Genomic DNA, 15,683 nt, shown 5'->3' with positions numbered 1-15,683 from the left:
TGCTCCTGTAATCCTTTTGGAACGATTCTCGTCATTGCTGATTTCATTGGTTGTATATTTTATTCGACGTCGAGTCGTCTTTATTATAATAAGTCTCATCACTAACTCCGGTTCCGAATACGAGCCGACAGAGCACTAAATCTTCTATATTATTCCTACGAATCGGTTTATGGGGAATTCTGGCTCGTTTAACTTTTTTAAAATTCACTAAAATTAACGCAGTATCGCTAAAAGTGTAATATATACCAATTTCTGTCGAAAATAACGTCTCCGACAATAAATTCTCCGTTGAACCTTCAACTGCGTGTAGCCACCGGTATTGAGTGCGTACACCAGGAATAAATATCATGCGTTCCCTAATTAAAATATCAAAGAATTTGAGAGCCGGGCAGATTGAAGACTCCGGTATCTGAGAAATGGGTAAGTTCAAAAATTAACAAAGTGGAAAGTTTGTATATCAGAGTATTTGACAATCGGAAAATTTGGTAATCCGAACATTCGAAAGTTAGGAATTTCGAAAAATCGCCATGATTCGCTCAACACAAAGTATTAAACATACCAACAAAAACGAGTAAAGAGAATAAAAAAGATCTTCTATAATACGGTATATTGAGCATTGCCGTCGACACATATTAAGCTTCAAAAGCAGTGAAAGGGTTAAACACATTCTTTTCCCATTCCCTCTAAAAAAAAAAAAAAAGAAAGAAAAGAAGAATATATCTTAAAAAATCAACAGGACGAGAAGAAGCAACAAAAAGATTTTCTATTCCCCCTTTCCGACACCGCGGCAAAAAAAATCGAATAAAAAGTCTAAGTTGGGAGTCTGGCGGATTCTATTAAGTAATCTCTGCCGGTTACTTGGATAATGAATAGCACGATCGGTGAGTGTGCGTTCCCTTCGACCCAAGTATCAGGTATACGCGAAATCCGGCGAGTCATCGTACACAGCAAAATCGTCTTCCTCCTCCTTCTCCTCTTCTTCCTTCTTTGCCCGTAGTTCGAGACACGGCTTGGTTCGAGACTCCAACCATGAGTGGTTATGCTCGCACGAATGGACGACGACGTACCGCTCGCCTTCGCGAAAGAATGTCGGTATTCGTCGAAGATTCTGGCCAGGATGGAAAATCTCGCAACCGTTCTTACTGCTCGATCGTAAAGCGAAAACGGAAATTTTTCCATGGAAATGGAAATTCGCGTCACTTCTTGATGAAATTTCTAGTAAAAATTTAGAAAATGGGGTTTGACTAAATTTTATTTAAATTAGGACGCTAAAACCATTTAGATTTACTGTCTTTTCTATTTTTTTTTCTTTTTAATGGAAATGTGCAGGTGGATTTGGCAAAAACTAATCTTTTTTTAGAAATTACGGATTAGTCACTTTGAATATTAGCTAGTTCATAATTTTTTCCCCATTCGTGTAGATTGATGTAGGTATAGTTTTACTGTCGACCAGGTTTACATAGAATAGCTTTGACAAAAGTTGTTTAATATTTTAATCGATTCTACCAAGAACCTAGCGCCTGTTCATTTTTATCTAATTTTTATGAGCTGGACAACAGCGATAAATCATTGTAACTGACTCAGTCATGCGCGAAAAAAGAAGCAAGCGTAATTATTTATATCCTTCGACATAAATGGGGAAATTGATTGACGTTTATTGTGATGATCGAATGGATATGTATGAAGACTTAGTTAACAAGATATCTCTATACTTTTATACTGTTTTATACAACAACAACAAAACAATTTTTTTTTAAGTATTCCTCCCAGACCTACCAACGCAGCTTCTTAAATACTAAATTAATTCCTTATCTTAATTATAATTACATACTTCTGTTACGCCAACAAAAAATAAAAACGAAGTTCCACATTCCTAAACGTTATCTTAATTTCTTATCTTAATTATAATTACGTGCTTCTGTTACAACAACAATAAAAAGTAAAAAAGAAATTCCACGTGTTGAGTTACCAACACAACGACGCAAATTCCATTCCATTGCCGTAAATTGTATCACCTCGTTCACGAACCAGATTAAGCGTAATAATTCCAGCAGGGATTTGGTCTCCGTAATGTCCGGGGCCCCATAAGATTCTTAGGGGAGCCGCTTAAGCGGCGGTCTTCCCATTGTCGAGCAACGCCACGCAAATAACGGGCTTTCGTCCTACAGAGTTTCACTTTTAAGCGACAGGTATACTATTGTGAGGTTAAAAACCTGCGGCCAGGTGACAGTAAAAATCTTTTCAGGCTTCTCTGTGTCGAGGAGTGGCCGTCCCAGAACGATATACACATCACCCTAGACCGATAAGCTATTGGAATTCGTTTAGATTTTTCGAGGGTTCGGCCTGCGCCTCGAATGGGACACCATACAATCGTCGAATCATTCTTGGATCCAGAGAAACTTGATTTCATCTTCTTTTCGAATCTTTCCTTTCGTGCGAGAGCGTCAATCGTTGTATACCTTTACAAAATTTTCTTTTTATCTTTGTTTTTTTAGACTGTATATTTTTTTTTTAAGAAACCACCGTGTCTTTCTTATCTGTTTCTTATCCCGTTTAACTTAAAAATGGATTTAAGAAAATCCTTTTTGAATTTTGTCTTGCGACGCGCTAAGTTTGTGAATTCTTTTTCTATATAATTATTTGTTATGAATATATGAATTAATTAGTTGTTCGACATGTTCTTGAATATTTATCAATCGCCCGTACCATGAGTTACATCGTTGAATTAAATTTAATTTGTGATACATTGGAGTGAAAATTAGAATGATAAAAATTATTACGATATGCGTGGTGCAAGAGGAAATTATTCTAAGGAAGAATAGAATAGGTAGAGAACGAAGAATCAAGGTACTAAAATTTCTGAACAAACCAACGAATCTATACGACTTCCTACGCACCTTCTAAACTTATTCCCGGAACACCAAAAATTCGTCGTGAAAGGAAGATTCTATGACGCACCTTTTCTCATGCCAGACCTGCGAGGCGTCTTCGTTAAGACAAACAACAGCGTGACTAGCAGAGGTCAACGAATCCTCCAGCATTTTACTCTCTTCAAACAAGAGTTCGAAACCAAAATGAATCGTCTACCCAACCAGATTACACACGATCGAGAATAAACACAGAAGATTAAATCAAGAAAAAAAGAAGTACGAAGATAAAGAAGCAACTTCTTTCTACCAGACAGTTCCAAAGCTATATCAGTCAGTCTACGAACCAATCAGATTACCTGCGATCAAAAATAAACGCAGGAATCATTTCTCGAAAATTTCTTACTTCGCCAGTATTTTCTTTCAATTAGAACGTTCCAAATCTAAATTAGTCGATCTCTCCGTACCAATCAGACTATACTATATCCTACACTATATACTATAGGCCATGCTATATACTATATGCAGCAAACATACCATTACGGTGAAAAATAAATACAGAAGTTAGTTTTTGTAAATTTCGTACGATTAATAATATCTTCTTTCTACTAAAAATATCTTCTTCGTATTAGAGAATTTGAAACCGCCAAATGAATCAATTACGAACCAATCGGATTATCTACCTTTGTTCCCAATGAACCTCGATGATATTCGGTTTCCATTTCGTGCAATTAGCTATCCTAATCAACCCAAGAAAGGAAGAAAGAAGACGAAAAAGGAAAACATCTTATTTTTGTTCTACCTTTTCATTTCTTTTTTTCTTTCTTCTTTTTTTCGAGAAATCGATTTCGAGCGATTTTGAATCCTTGGTCCACGTATTTACGTCCATCATTGGACGGCGTCTCAGGGTCGTTCCAGAAGTTCCACGCTGGAACAACGCAACTGGCAATAATCTCGTCGGTCCGCCATTCTCGTTATTTCACGCAACGGGTGGTACCGACGAAACGATGGTAGAAAGGTGGGAGAGAGGCGAGAAAGAAAGAGAAAGGGAGGAAGGTCAAACGATGACCCACACGAGAAGAGACCCATGCAACATGCCAATGCATTCCATGAATTGTCGAAATCGAAGCGGCGCGATCCTTTCAGAGAACGTTAATCACGAACATCCCTCAAAGGATCTACCAAGAAATCTTCAAAATCTTACACGTATCGTAGAATTTATATTTGTCGGAGCCTGCCGCGCATTAATAAGCATTTTTCGAGTTCTTTTCTTGGGAATTTTACGAGAAATTTATTTCTCTGTAAATGGGATTAACGTGGTACAGCGAAGATTTCGTTGAATTTAGAAGCTGATGAAATCGCTTCGGCTCTAAATAATCTCTGCCTCACAGATGGATTAAACGATTTCCCTCGTCCAATCTTATTTTACAATTTTTATTTCGCGACTACTGGATCGCGTTTAATCTTGTTTTTATATACAAAGATTTGATATAATAAGATTTAATAGACCCAATGTACACTCCAAGTAACGAGTGTAAATGAAATTATTTTAAATAATTTTACAACGAAAGAAAATTCGAGTCTCTATAAAGGGACTGGAGAATGTTCAAGAAACAAAATTAATATTATATGAATGTAAGGGACATATTACCTAACAGTGAAAGTTCCATATGGAAGAGTGAAAGACGAAATTTCCAAGTTACATGGAGAATTATCGGTTGATTAAATTTTTTATTATTCCTTTCGTTATGCAATATCGTGGGATAGTAAATAATTTTTTAATTACGATTTGAAAGAGAAGTAAAAAATCGTTGGTGACGTAGAAAGAATAAGAATAGACTAACCGGGGACAGAGCCTCCTGCATGTGCAGGGGTGCGTTGTCGGCCTCGTCGGTGCAAGTCGACATTCTCCCGCGCAGTCTTCCACTTCTCTTTCCAGTTCGTCTAATCGTGGCGTTCCGCTGGACGAGCCTCTTATCCCGCGACGTCGTGTCCTCCTCCAAAGTTCTCCCTTTCTGCTTCGATCCTCTCTAGTGGTCGACTAATATCGTCTACTAACCTCTACGGGAACGAACGGGTTCTAAGCATGCGGGGTTGCGTATCACAGTCTTCTGCTGAGCGTTGTATGGCACGTGATTGGACGGAAGAAGAGGAGCAGCCAGTGAGGACCTGCGAAACGGACGAGAAATAAAAAAGAGAGATGTAACAATCCTTCGTTTTTATAAGTTAAGACTACGAACAAAGAACGAGGGTAAAATAAAAAAAAATGAGATCATTATGCGTGATGTAAGAAGCAGATTGTATCGTTAATGAGTCAATTTTGATCGTGTCAGGCTGTGTCATTGAGAATATTCGACAGTCGAATTCCGGATTGTCAAGGTAAAAAAAAAAGAAATGTAAAAAAGTAATTAACACGTCGACTGCCACGCGAATTTTATATGAGTCACTCACAAAGGCCATATTGATCAACTGCGTGTATCAGGCAGTAGAGAAAAGTAATGATGTCACAGCGCTATTTTTTTAAATTTGCCTTGAGACTTCCGTTTGTTTATGCCATCTGTTCGCGATACACAGCGCGTATGGAAGAACGTTATTTATTCCGAGGAAAATTTACATTGAGAAATGTATAAACAATTGAGTTGATCGGTTTAGCTTGTGATAAACTCACGTATTCTATCCTATACCATAACATTTAATTTTCTTAAATACATTACATTGCAATAGAATTTGGAGCACTTTTAATTCTACAATCTAATAATCTACTTATTTACGTGGAACCGTTTTTGCTCAATAATATATGTTTTATTGTAATCATCGCAAATTTAATAACATGGGTCCAATGGTGACCATTAGAGCTCCTTTGACAAGGAGAAGCCGAACGATGGACGTCGATAACCAACGTGAAAATATATTATTTAAAAGTTTCATTTTTCTCATTCACTGAACATGCTGCAAAATGAGCTAACCAAAGCGAAGACGTCAATCTTGTATTGTACGTTCTGTCGCGTTTACGATTACGCAACGTGCAATCAGTGGGACCAGCTGGTTCGCCTCTCCTCCATTCATTTGAACCGGCTACAAGCACGTCAAACTGGAAACGGTTTCGCGGTCGCGGCTCTGATAGACAGGTGTAATAAACCGGCGTCGAAGACAGACAGACCGTCAGACAAGCGAACCGACCGACCCAGCCGCCAGGTAGCCGAGAGTGAAAAGTTCCTGTCTCGTCTCTCGAATACTGGAACACGTTCCTTTCGGTGAAAGACTCCCTAAACGTCAACCGCGAAAGAAAGAAGCGAAACTGGCAATCTGGCCGCAACGGAACCACAACATAGAGAGGAACGCAAGCGGTCGAACCGGTCGCCTTAGTATCTGACAGAAGAAGAAGAAGAAGAAGAGGAAGAAGACGAAGAAGAAGAAGAAGAAGTCGCGGTCGAACAGGAAGCTGCAGCCGCATTTTTGCCCTGGCAAGTCAGGTTGTGACGTCCAGGCGGAAGAACGAGATCGGTGGAGGAATCAGGAAGGCCATCGGGTAGGGCGGCGGTGGCTGAGAGACCACGCGAATCCACGCGACTGTTCGTGGACGAGCAAAGAGCGGACAAACGAAGAAGAGAGAGCCGGATTCAGAAGCCAGAATAGCAGGTTCGATGGCTCTGGTTGATTCAGTTATCACGTGCGCGGTGGCCGGTCGAACCAGGGAATCCGTGGATGTTGGCCAAACCAGTCGGACACCACGAATTCCACCGTCTTCGGGCCCTTGCGCCGCGTCGTCGTTCACCAGGTGGATAGTCGGTAAAACCAGTTGGCTTCCCTCTTCTCCCGGCTCGTTCATCTCCTCCTACTACAACCGCGTGGCTACCGGTAGCCAGCTAAGGAAGGAGGGCAGGCCGCGTAAAACTGGAATTCAACCCGCGACCGCCTGTCTGACGGATAGACAGGTGTAATAATAGACGTAAACGAGGAAGCAAGAACCGTGAACACCGTCGTTGGTCGTAGGAAAGCGTAGGAGAACCGACGTGTATCTCCGACGAGGACGATTCTATTCAGTTTGTTCCGTGATTTCTTCGTTTTCTCGAGGCTTGACAGTAGGAGGATGGTGTTCCTGGAAGACGAGACACCGGGGGCTGAAGAAGATTATGCGAACTCGTCGGTGGCGAGGAAGAGGAACGCGATGGATGAACCGGCCTACGTGTGCAAGAGCGAGACTTCTCAGGGAACAGGGTGGCGGGAAGTAGGTAGGTTGGTTGCCTACCTACTACGCGGAAGAAGGAGATTGGGGCGACTGGGGAGAAGGAGTAGGTACACGAAGCCGGTATACAACCGCGGACCGGAGACGAGAAGCCAGAGGAGCAGGTTCGGCCGGTCTAACCTGATTCTCAAAGGGAACCCTGCATCAGATTGGACCCACCTCCGTGGGTCCGTTTGTATTTCAAGTACCTGTACTCCCTCGCTTCGCGTCAGTGGACGATGCCTTCGGAGACGGAGGACTCGACGAGCCTTTGCGAAGAGGAACAAGCTTCTCTACGGAGAGCTCGAGTACATGCTGGTAGAAGAGCTGGTGTCTCGAAGACGAGGCACTAGGCACGTCGGCGCGTTAACCGGCTCCGTGGTGTCTATCGTGTGGCATTTTGGGTCCGATCGATTCGTGGACAAAACCTTTTACAAGTGATTCGACTGATCCGTAGTGATCTCGTACAGTGAACATAGAAATCGAAGAGAGAAAGAAGAAGAGTGTGAGAGAGTCCGTAGGTCTCAGGTGTCTTCTGAATTTCTCGACTGGATCGACTTAAAAGTGGATCCAATCGGAATAAGAAGTTTGGACCGTTCGAGGCCTTCGAAAACGAGATGTTTGCTCGTCTCGAAGCTTACCTGGCCCACGAAGTCAACCACGCTCCTCCTTTTTACTACCTGCGAACGTTCCAACTTTATAGAGGTGCTGTCCTCCTCGTGCAGTGTTTCGGGAGTGAGAATTAGTGGCGAGTTTTCGACCGTGGGAATTGAGCATCCTTTCTCGCGATTAACACGTGTTGTCTCTTTGGCCATGAAGAATCGAACGAAGAAAGAAGAAGGACAGACGAGGTAATGGAGACGAAGTGCGTAGATATGGACCATTCGAGAATGTTCTTCAAATATCTATGCTCCTGGTCGCGATATGAAACGTCGTTATGTAAAGCCAAAAGAAATCTACGTTGCGTATAGAACTACGCGATTCCATTAGCAGCCACCATTAAACCGGGACCAATTATATTTGCGAGTCTTCCATTCACTCGCTCTACCAGGAACGCGTATGCTGATCGCGTCTCGTTCGTTTGAACGCACGCAATCGCAGCTCTGAACGCGAGCCCATTTTTACCAGTCGAACGTGCACCGTTTTACGTAATCCTTCGAAACTCTAGCTTGCACACGGCTGTAGCGTACAGTTCGACTAAAAACCGATTATAGGAAAAACCTGATCTAAAGTTGATCTAAAGCTAATCTAAAACGACCTACGGCGATAGAATAGGAAAGAAAAAATCGATTGGAGTCAATTGGACGAAAGAAATGTGAAAAAGAGATATACGGGAACCGGATGATCCCACTTGTCGTCGACGTGCAAGTTGTTTACCGGCGGCTCACCTGCGCGTCACCTGTGCGTCATCGTGCAGGTAGCCGGTGAACATCCGCGGAAAAGAGGTGCACAGCATTGACGCGGTTAAACGATCGACATCTCATCCACAGACAGATATCCCACGGTTAGAGACGAGATACTCACTTTGTCGGGGCTAGCGTACAAAGAGAAACGTATCCGAGGGGTATCTCGATGTATATCTCGAAGTGTATCTCGCTGGATCGTAAGGGAGGAAGTCTTCTGTGCATTCGATACAGAAAAGTCGATATTCTTCTTAGAAGATGGATTGATGGACGATCTTCGTGCCGGTGGCTTGAAAGTGCGCGCGTGTAGACGTGTGTACGTATGTGGAGAGCAGTAAGAAGAAGGTGGTAGAGAACGTGGTAGGTGGTAGGTCGAGGGGTGCTGGTGGGGTGCTGGTGGGGTGGCGAGGGGGGAGGGGGCCAACTACAAACTACTAAGCGTCCCTCCTGTGTTCCGGATCACATCTCCACGGATGATAGTGTCACCACCTTCGCGATGGATCCACCCGTACCAAACGTGAATCTGCCGCGAGTTTCGACGAGATTTTCGAGACTTCTCCTCGTCGAAGGGCGAACCCACTGTCGCGGGTAGCCCTTTTTGTTCTTTTTTAGTTTTTCACCTACCACCACATGTATGTACACGGTTTTTCGGTGGTTACGCACAAAAACCGTCGTTACGGCTCTTCCCTCCTTTCTTTCTTTTTTTTTTTCTGTTCGTTTCCACGAATGATATCGACACGATATGGTTCGTTATCGGATCGATCGGTTGTTTGCTTCCAACTAGACGCACAAGTGAGAAAGAAACGTAGGAAAGAAGCACCGTGGAAAACACAAAATTCACTCCGCGCACCTCATTATCCTCGTTTCTGGTTCATTCCGCGTTGCGTTCCGCTTAGCCAGTCACCAAGCGCTATCGTTCCTTTCGCGCACACCCCTCTTCGACGAGTCACGAGGATCCGGACCGGGAACGGTTTTTCCAAACCGGATCGTCTGTCCACGATTCACACTTGTACACCGGCTTCAGGCACACGCGCACGTTCGCGCAGGCCGCGGCTTTAACGACGTCGACGACGTAGACCACAGTAGTAACAACAACGACGACGACGACGACGACGACAACGATGACGACGACGACGACGACGACGACGACGACAACGGCGACGACGACGACGACGACGACGACGACGACAACGACGACGACGATGACGGCGATGACGACGACAACGACAACAACGGCAAAGAGAACGATGACGGCGACAACGAACGCGACGACGTGAACGTGGTGAACGGCGGCTTGTACGGGAAGCACGACGACATCGTCGCCGTGGAATCGCGAACGCGAGCGTACTATACCTCCGCGCGCGACAGATCGACCGACGTCGTGTGTCGAAGCCGCGCGACGAGAACTCGAGCTTCTCGTTTTGTTCTACGTGAAACGTGTGTTGGCGAGGCGAACTCGAGGGTGGAACGGATGCACTACACCCCGAACTGTGCGGCCCAACAGGTAGAATTAAACCACCCAAAGTTTAGGCAGCCGCTGCAAGCAACAAACGAAGCAGCCTCACGGTGCTCTCTCGGATCGTTCTCTCTTCTCTCGGGATACGGCAACATGGCCGCCGTCGCCGCCGCCTCCCAGCATCCCGCTCTTGGCTCCGTGTCTCGTACCCCCCTCTCTTCTCTCCTCCAACACACACGTTCGACTCCACAAGCTGCCTCTCGTCTCTCCCGCTCTCGTTCCTTCTCTCTCGTACCACCGATCGTTTCCCTGACACGCGTTCGTCCTCACTCTTTTTCTCCACCATCTCGTGTAAGCCTCCCTCGCTCCTGAATCTCCTCTCTACCTCTCGCTCCACCCGTCTTCTATATCTTTCTTCGTCGTTTTACCTGGCCACCCTACGACGCCTCCCCATTTGGGCTCTTTCTCCTTTGATCCACCTTCCTTTTCTAACACCACGAATCCCTCTCTCTTCGACACCACGCACAGAGCTCCTGCTCCCTCTCGTCGCCTACCTGTAGCGTTTTCTCGACCGTACTCCCACTCCTCTCGAAGAGAATCCAAGCAATAGGTACACCAGCAGCTTGCGGTGGAGAGGTGGTGAGACGGAGCTATCTGATGATATTCCCTTCTCATTCTTCCACATGACTTCTATCTCTCTTTCTGCGTTTCTCTCCTCCGACGTTAGGCTAAGGTAAGAGAGCTCAGGTGGGACGAGGAGCCGTATCTGAAAGAAGGACACGAGCAGCGAAAGGGAAGGGAGAGGAGAGGGATCGGGAGACAGGATAGTCGGCGCGCAGGTAGCCAACGCTGAACGAAGAGAAGGCGAGTACGATGGGCCTATGGCGAGACGGAGACAGGAAGAATGTCTCTCTACGGCGACCTGCACGGATACAAACAGAGCATCGAGTCATCGACGAGGCAGCCAGGCAGCCAGGGCTCTTGGCCACCCGGCATTATCGTGTCTCCAGGATCGTCTCTGTCTCTCCTGTCTGTTATTCGTCGTTCGTTCCTCCTCTGGCTTGCTACCTTGACAAGGATACCTGGCCTACCTTACCGGAGGAGAAACGAAGACATTGGCACACACGTACGCTCGAACGTTATCGTGCGTTCGTGTCTTTGTTACACGTAATGGAGCCTCCTAAGGCTTTCTCCTTGTCCGTCTCGCTACCTTGAGAAGGATATTCCCGGGAGTTGGCCGTCCAGCCGGGAGGAGACAAAGAAGGAGGACACCGCGTACGTAGATTATCGTAATTCTCCTCTCCCCTCGACGCCGGAGACCGTCCTGGTCTCTCGTTCGATCCCCGAAGCGTTTCACCTTCGCCGTATTCTCCCACCTTGAGAAGGATGTCCAGATATCCGCGAGATACTTGTGGACATCCTATGAAGACTTAAGGTCGAGCGGCCAAGGTGAACGGAGACGAACGTGGATTTCGATCCACGTGTGATTATTTGTACGCTTCTATACCATTCGGTTTATTCGTTCTATACAGCTTCCGACATAATTTTCCGTACGAAGATATGCTTTTGCAGAAGATATACTCGATTTTCTTCTGCTCAGTTCTGCTCCGTACGTGATCTAGAAAGATCGCGTCTTCCCGGCGAAGAGGCATGGCGGCGACGGTGAACGATACCGGCGTCCCCTTCTTTTATCGTGCTTTTTATCGGCGACAGAAGAAGAAGAAAAGGAGGAGGAGATTCCTCGTGGACGTTCTATGAGGCTCGTTCGACGGTTGGCAAAAAACGACACCCTTGCAGAGGAAGAAGACGAGGACGAAGAAGAGCAACAAGAAACGCGCACGAAGAAGAGGAAGGGAAAACGAGGAGGGAAGAGAAGAAAGGAGAAAATGGAAAAGGAACGAGACGAGATATGGAGGCAGCGGTCCGTGCACCGATATAGTCACAGACACATGTGCGTGGCTATTGATTCTCTGTTGTGTGCGCTCTCTTCTCTGTGCGTGAGAAAAAGAAGAGGAGAGTGGTATAGAGAGGCAGACACAGCGAAGAAGAAACGAAGCTGCCGTAGCTGGCTTCTGCTGGTGCCGGCGGCAGCGGCGGCCGGCTACGCGAGCGGAGATGGACTCCGGATCGAAAGAGCGAGAAGTTCGGGATGCCGCGCGAGGGGGAGGCGGCTAGTCGGCCAGTCAGCCGGCTGGACAAGAAGGTGGAAGTAGAGAGACGAAGGCAGAGAGGTGGAGGAGGAGAGGAAGAAAAGGCCGAGAAGGAGAGAAGAGAGTGCGTGGCGAGCCCTCCTCGATAGGAGAAACGAGAGGCAGAGGAGAAAATGAGCGACCAGGACGAAGAAATCATCGTTCTTTCCCTTTCTGTCTTACACGTCTTCTGCCTCTTTCTCTTCTCTGGTTTCTCCTCCCTGTTTGGTCCTCTTAGGCCTGCGCACCGAGGGAGAGATTAAAAGGAGAAAAAGGAGGAGATGGAATTAAAAGGAGGAAAAAAAGAAGGAGGAAGGAGAGAGAAGGAAGGAAAGACGAGGATGAAGCGAGAGGGAGACTGGTGAAAAATGGACAGCCAGCGAGAGAAGACAGCCTCGGGCTACGTCGCGCGCTGCGACCCTGCTCAGGGAGGGATCTTGCTGTTCGTTCGTTTAAAAGATATATAAAGTTGCGCGCGGGCGCGAGTAAAAAGCTTCAGCGAGGAGGAAAGGAAATTATTGCTCGCGCGGCAGCGATGTTGCACCGCGTCGCGCTGACGCCGAATGTTCCCGGCGATGTTTAGCAGGGAGTAATTAGGGGATCGGTGGGCTTGTGACGGCGCCGGCCGCGGACGGCACCGGGCGAAACGCGAGGCCGGATCATTTGAATACGCACGCCTTCCCGTGAGAATCGTCGCTGGTCGTTACGCGTGCACGTTACCGCGTGGGTGGCTGCACGCAACCGCGTGGGCGGATCGACTTCGCCAAGGAGGAGGAGGAACGACGACATTTTCGTCGGGGAGAGGGGACTCTGCTCGGTTGACGGCGTTCTCTTCTGACGATACGACCTCGAGTTTTTCTTCACCTTCGGAGAGAATCCAGCGAGAGCTGAGGATTCGAGCCGCGAGGAAATTGGACGATACGATGTGTTACAGGGTCAATTTGACGAGTGATCGATTGTTAGTGTAGATTATAATTATTTTTCATAGATACTTTCTGCGAGTAGTTTATCTATCGTTGAAAGGCTTCTCGTTGTTTAGAGATACAGAGCTACCTAGACAAATTAGTTTAGAGATGTTCAAGATCCTTATCTCCTCCAACTTTTTCTCTTGATAAAGTATGTTAGTTAGGTATTTTTTTTTTTTAGGGAGGAAACGTAAGTCATTCGTTGTTAAGATGTAATTCGACGTTTCCTTGTTCACAGACATCGAGTAATATGGAAATATTATATAGAATTGATTTAAGGATACTTAAATTTGGAATATTCTTTAGATCACAGTAATGTATGGTATACTTGATAGATTTCGTTTGGGAAATGTAAATTGGTTGTTAAAAGGTTTCTCGTTGTTCAGAGACAGAAAGATATATGGAAGAATTATACAGTGGCAATTTAGGGATGTTAAAGTTCGGTATCTCGTCAAGGTTACGATAATGTAGGTCACAGAATTCCTCTTTGAAGTTGAAAGATTTTAAAAAGTCAAGGTGACCTGGAAACGTCATTCAAGTTAATGAGTTTACTTAAATATACTTGGTATGTCATGTGTTCGATTTAAATGTATGATTTAACGGCTCCGTGTGCCATCTTAACCGCGATGCAGCGAATATAATAGCGTGGAATTATTTCACATGAACTTGCTAACTTTCTTTGATTCATCGCGATTAACGGAGAACGGTAAAATTCTTTATTAATTCATGAAAATGAGGGAAAGAATTCTTCACGGACATCTGAAGAGAAAATTTCAATTTATGTTAATTAGGAATGATTCGTACATTTTATTCGAACGTTTATTACAATAAACCACATAAATTTAGTTAGATGCTGTTTAGATAGATACATTAGATTGGTCGTTTTATTAGAAATATCGATAAACTTTGACGTAGGTCGTGTCGCTTGTAATTGCGTGTATGATTCTGAAATACGCGTCCTCCGCGACAGCACAGTCATCTGTCATTGACCACGAAAATTCCTCTCTCTCTCTCTCTCTCTCTCTCTCCCCCCCTCTCCCTCTCATCGCTGTAGTCGTTTCATCGTGGATTATACTAGCCTGGCAGATTTCTCCGAATCGCATGAAAAATAATTGCATTCCTCTCTGAAAACTTGGAATTAGCTTCTCTGGAATTTTGTTTGAAGCAGACGTAACGCCCCAAATGCCAAATAAATCAAGAGAAAAATATCAGGGAATACTTTGTGTTTGTTCCTTTTCTTCTTCTGCGTAATTTGGGTCGATTAAATTTTCTAATTTTAGTCTCTGATCTGAAGTAGCAGAGAGTAATAATACTCTGATCCTAATGTACACGTCGAGATGCTAATCTTTTTTCTCGGCTGATTGTAAAAAGGTTTTTAACACCTCTGTACCTGTCGATCGACGAGCCGCCTCTGTTCGATCCGCACGATCCCTCACGGGTTCTCTGTTTACTCTCGAAACGCGGGCAAGAGCGACCAGTGACCGGTCTTTCGTCGAACAGGTAGTTTATGATGTATTGTGGCCGTGCACGTGAATAGATGCAACATCGACGTCTCTCTGAATGAAACGCGTGAACCGGTCGCCGGCCATTATACGCGAGAACACGAGCGCGCCGTTTAATCGCAGCGGTGACTTCGACGCCAGCATAAGTCGTCAGTCGCGCCGAATCTTCGTGGAGACTTCGATTGTCGCCACTGACCTCGCGTTCAACTCTTCCGTGTCGCAACGTAATTACACTACGTTCGTTTTTGTTTCATTCTTTAATGCGAGATAATTTTTTTTCATTGTTTATTTTTATCGAGAATGTTTAGACAAATAGAAGTGGATATCAAGTATTTCGTTATATCGCTCTGGAGAAGTTTCTCGGATCTCTTTACTCGATAATATTCATTTAAAAATTTATTAATTCGGACGTAAGAATTTGGTATTAATTAAAATATCGAATATACGTTGTTTATTTATATATTTGATCTTTAAGAGGAAACTTCATAAGGTACATGTATTTGAATATATTGGAAAATTACTATTTGAATATTTCTTCCGTCGGACATTGCTTTAAAGAAAGTTTTCTAGGATTTATTTTACGGGAGGATAACAATTTTGTCACGTTAATAAAACTTTGAAGTGCGGTTTGTGAGGACGCGAATAGGTTGAAGTTGCTAAGTACGAAGTCAACGAACGTCTTCTTTACGAAAGAAAGAAGATAGTGACTCATTGTGGTTTAATGGCGCCTCTCGTGAGCACAAATGCGAGTTTTATGCCTCCGCGCTTAGCAAGTCAACTATACTTTGCAGAAATGTTCGTTATAATTAAACTCGAATAAATTCCAAGCAAACTTCATTCTTTATCCGTTCTTATAAACAACATTCCCTTGAGAGAAAATCATATCAACGATATTCTTTAAATATTACCTATTAAAATTTTACGTAACTTAAAATTATTTAACATTAGAAAATTCGTCTGCTTCGTTCCTCGTCTTTAAAGAGACACATTGACAGATTAATATGTTTGCCTAACATTCCCTACCAAGACTTCGATACACAGCTCGAAGTTGTTTAACACAAAATAATCTTTAGCGA

The 15,683-nt window shown here is 44.6% G+C and overlaps 1 protein-coding gene and 1 long non-coding RNA gene across 5 annotated transcripts in view; one reads left to right on the top strand and one right to left on the bottom strand.

Annotated features, from left to right (window-relative positions):
• The window catches only part of grh (grainy head), a 161,794-nt gene extending 152,162 nt beyond the window's left edge, over positions 1–9,632 (bottom strand). The window contains exons 1-2 of one of the 4 annotated variants that reach the window (XM_033343668.2): positions 8,617–9,632; positions 4,712–5,036 (exon numbers count right to left, since the gene is read on the bottom strand). In XM_033343668.2, the coding sequence (XP_033199559.2) occupies positions 4,712–4,774 (63 nt within the window). In that variant the 5' untranslated portion in view covers positions 4,775–5,036; positions 8,617–9,632. The other 3 variants (XM_033343667.2, XM_033343666.2, XM_076624500.1) reach the window with 3 other exon arrangements.
• A 178-nt stretch (positions 9,633–9,810) lies between these two features.
• Positions 9,811–14,313, top strand: LOC143303612 (uncharacterized). Its single transcript, XR_013060104.1, has 2 exons — positions 9,811–11,226; positions 11,552–14,313. It is a non-coding gene; the product is annotated as an uncharacterized LOC143303612 (long non-coding RNA).
• The last annotated feature ends 1,370 nt before the right edge of the window (positions 14,314–15,683 follow it).

Source organism: Bombus vancouverensis, chromosome 14 (genome assembly GCF_051014615.1).
Source record: "Bombus vancouverensis nearcticus chromosome 14, iyBomVanc1_principal, whole genome shotgun sequence".
In the NCBI taxonomy this organism is placed as follows: domain Eukaryota; kingdom Metazoa; phylum Arthropoda; class Insecta; order Hymenoptera; family Apidae; genus Bombus; species Bombus vancouverensis.
Note: the sequence above shows the minus strand (reverse complement) of the source record. Positions and strands in the feature narration are given on the sequence as shown.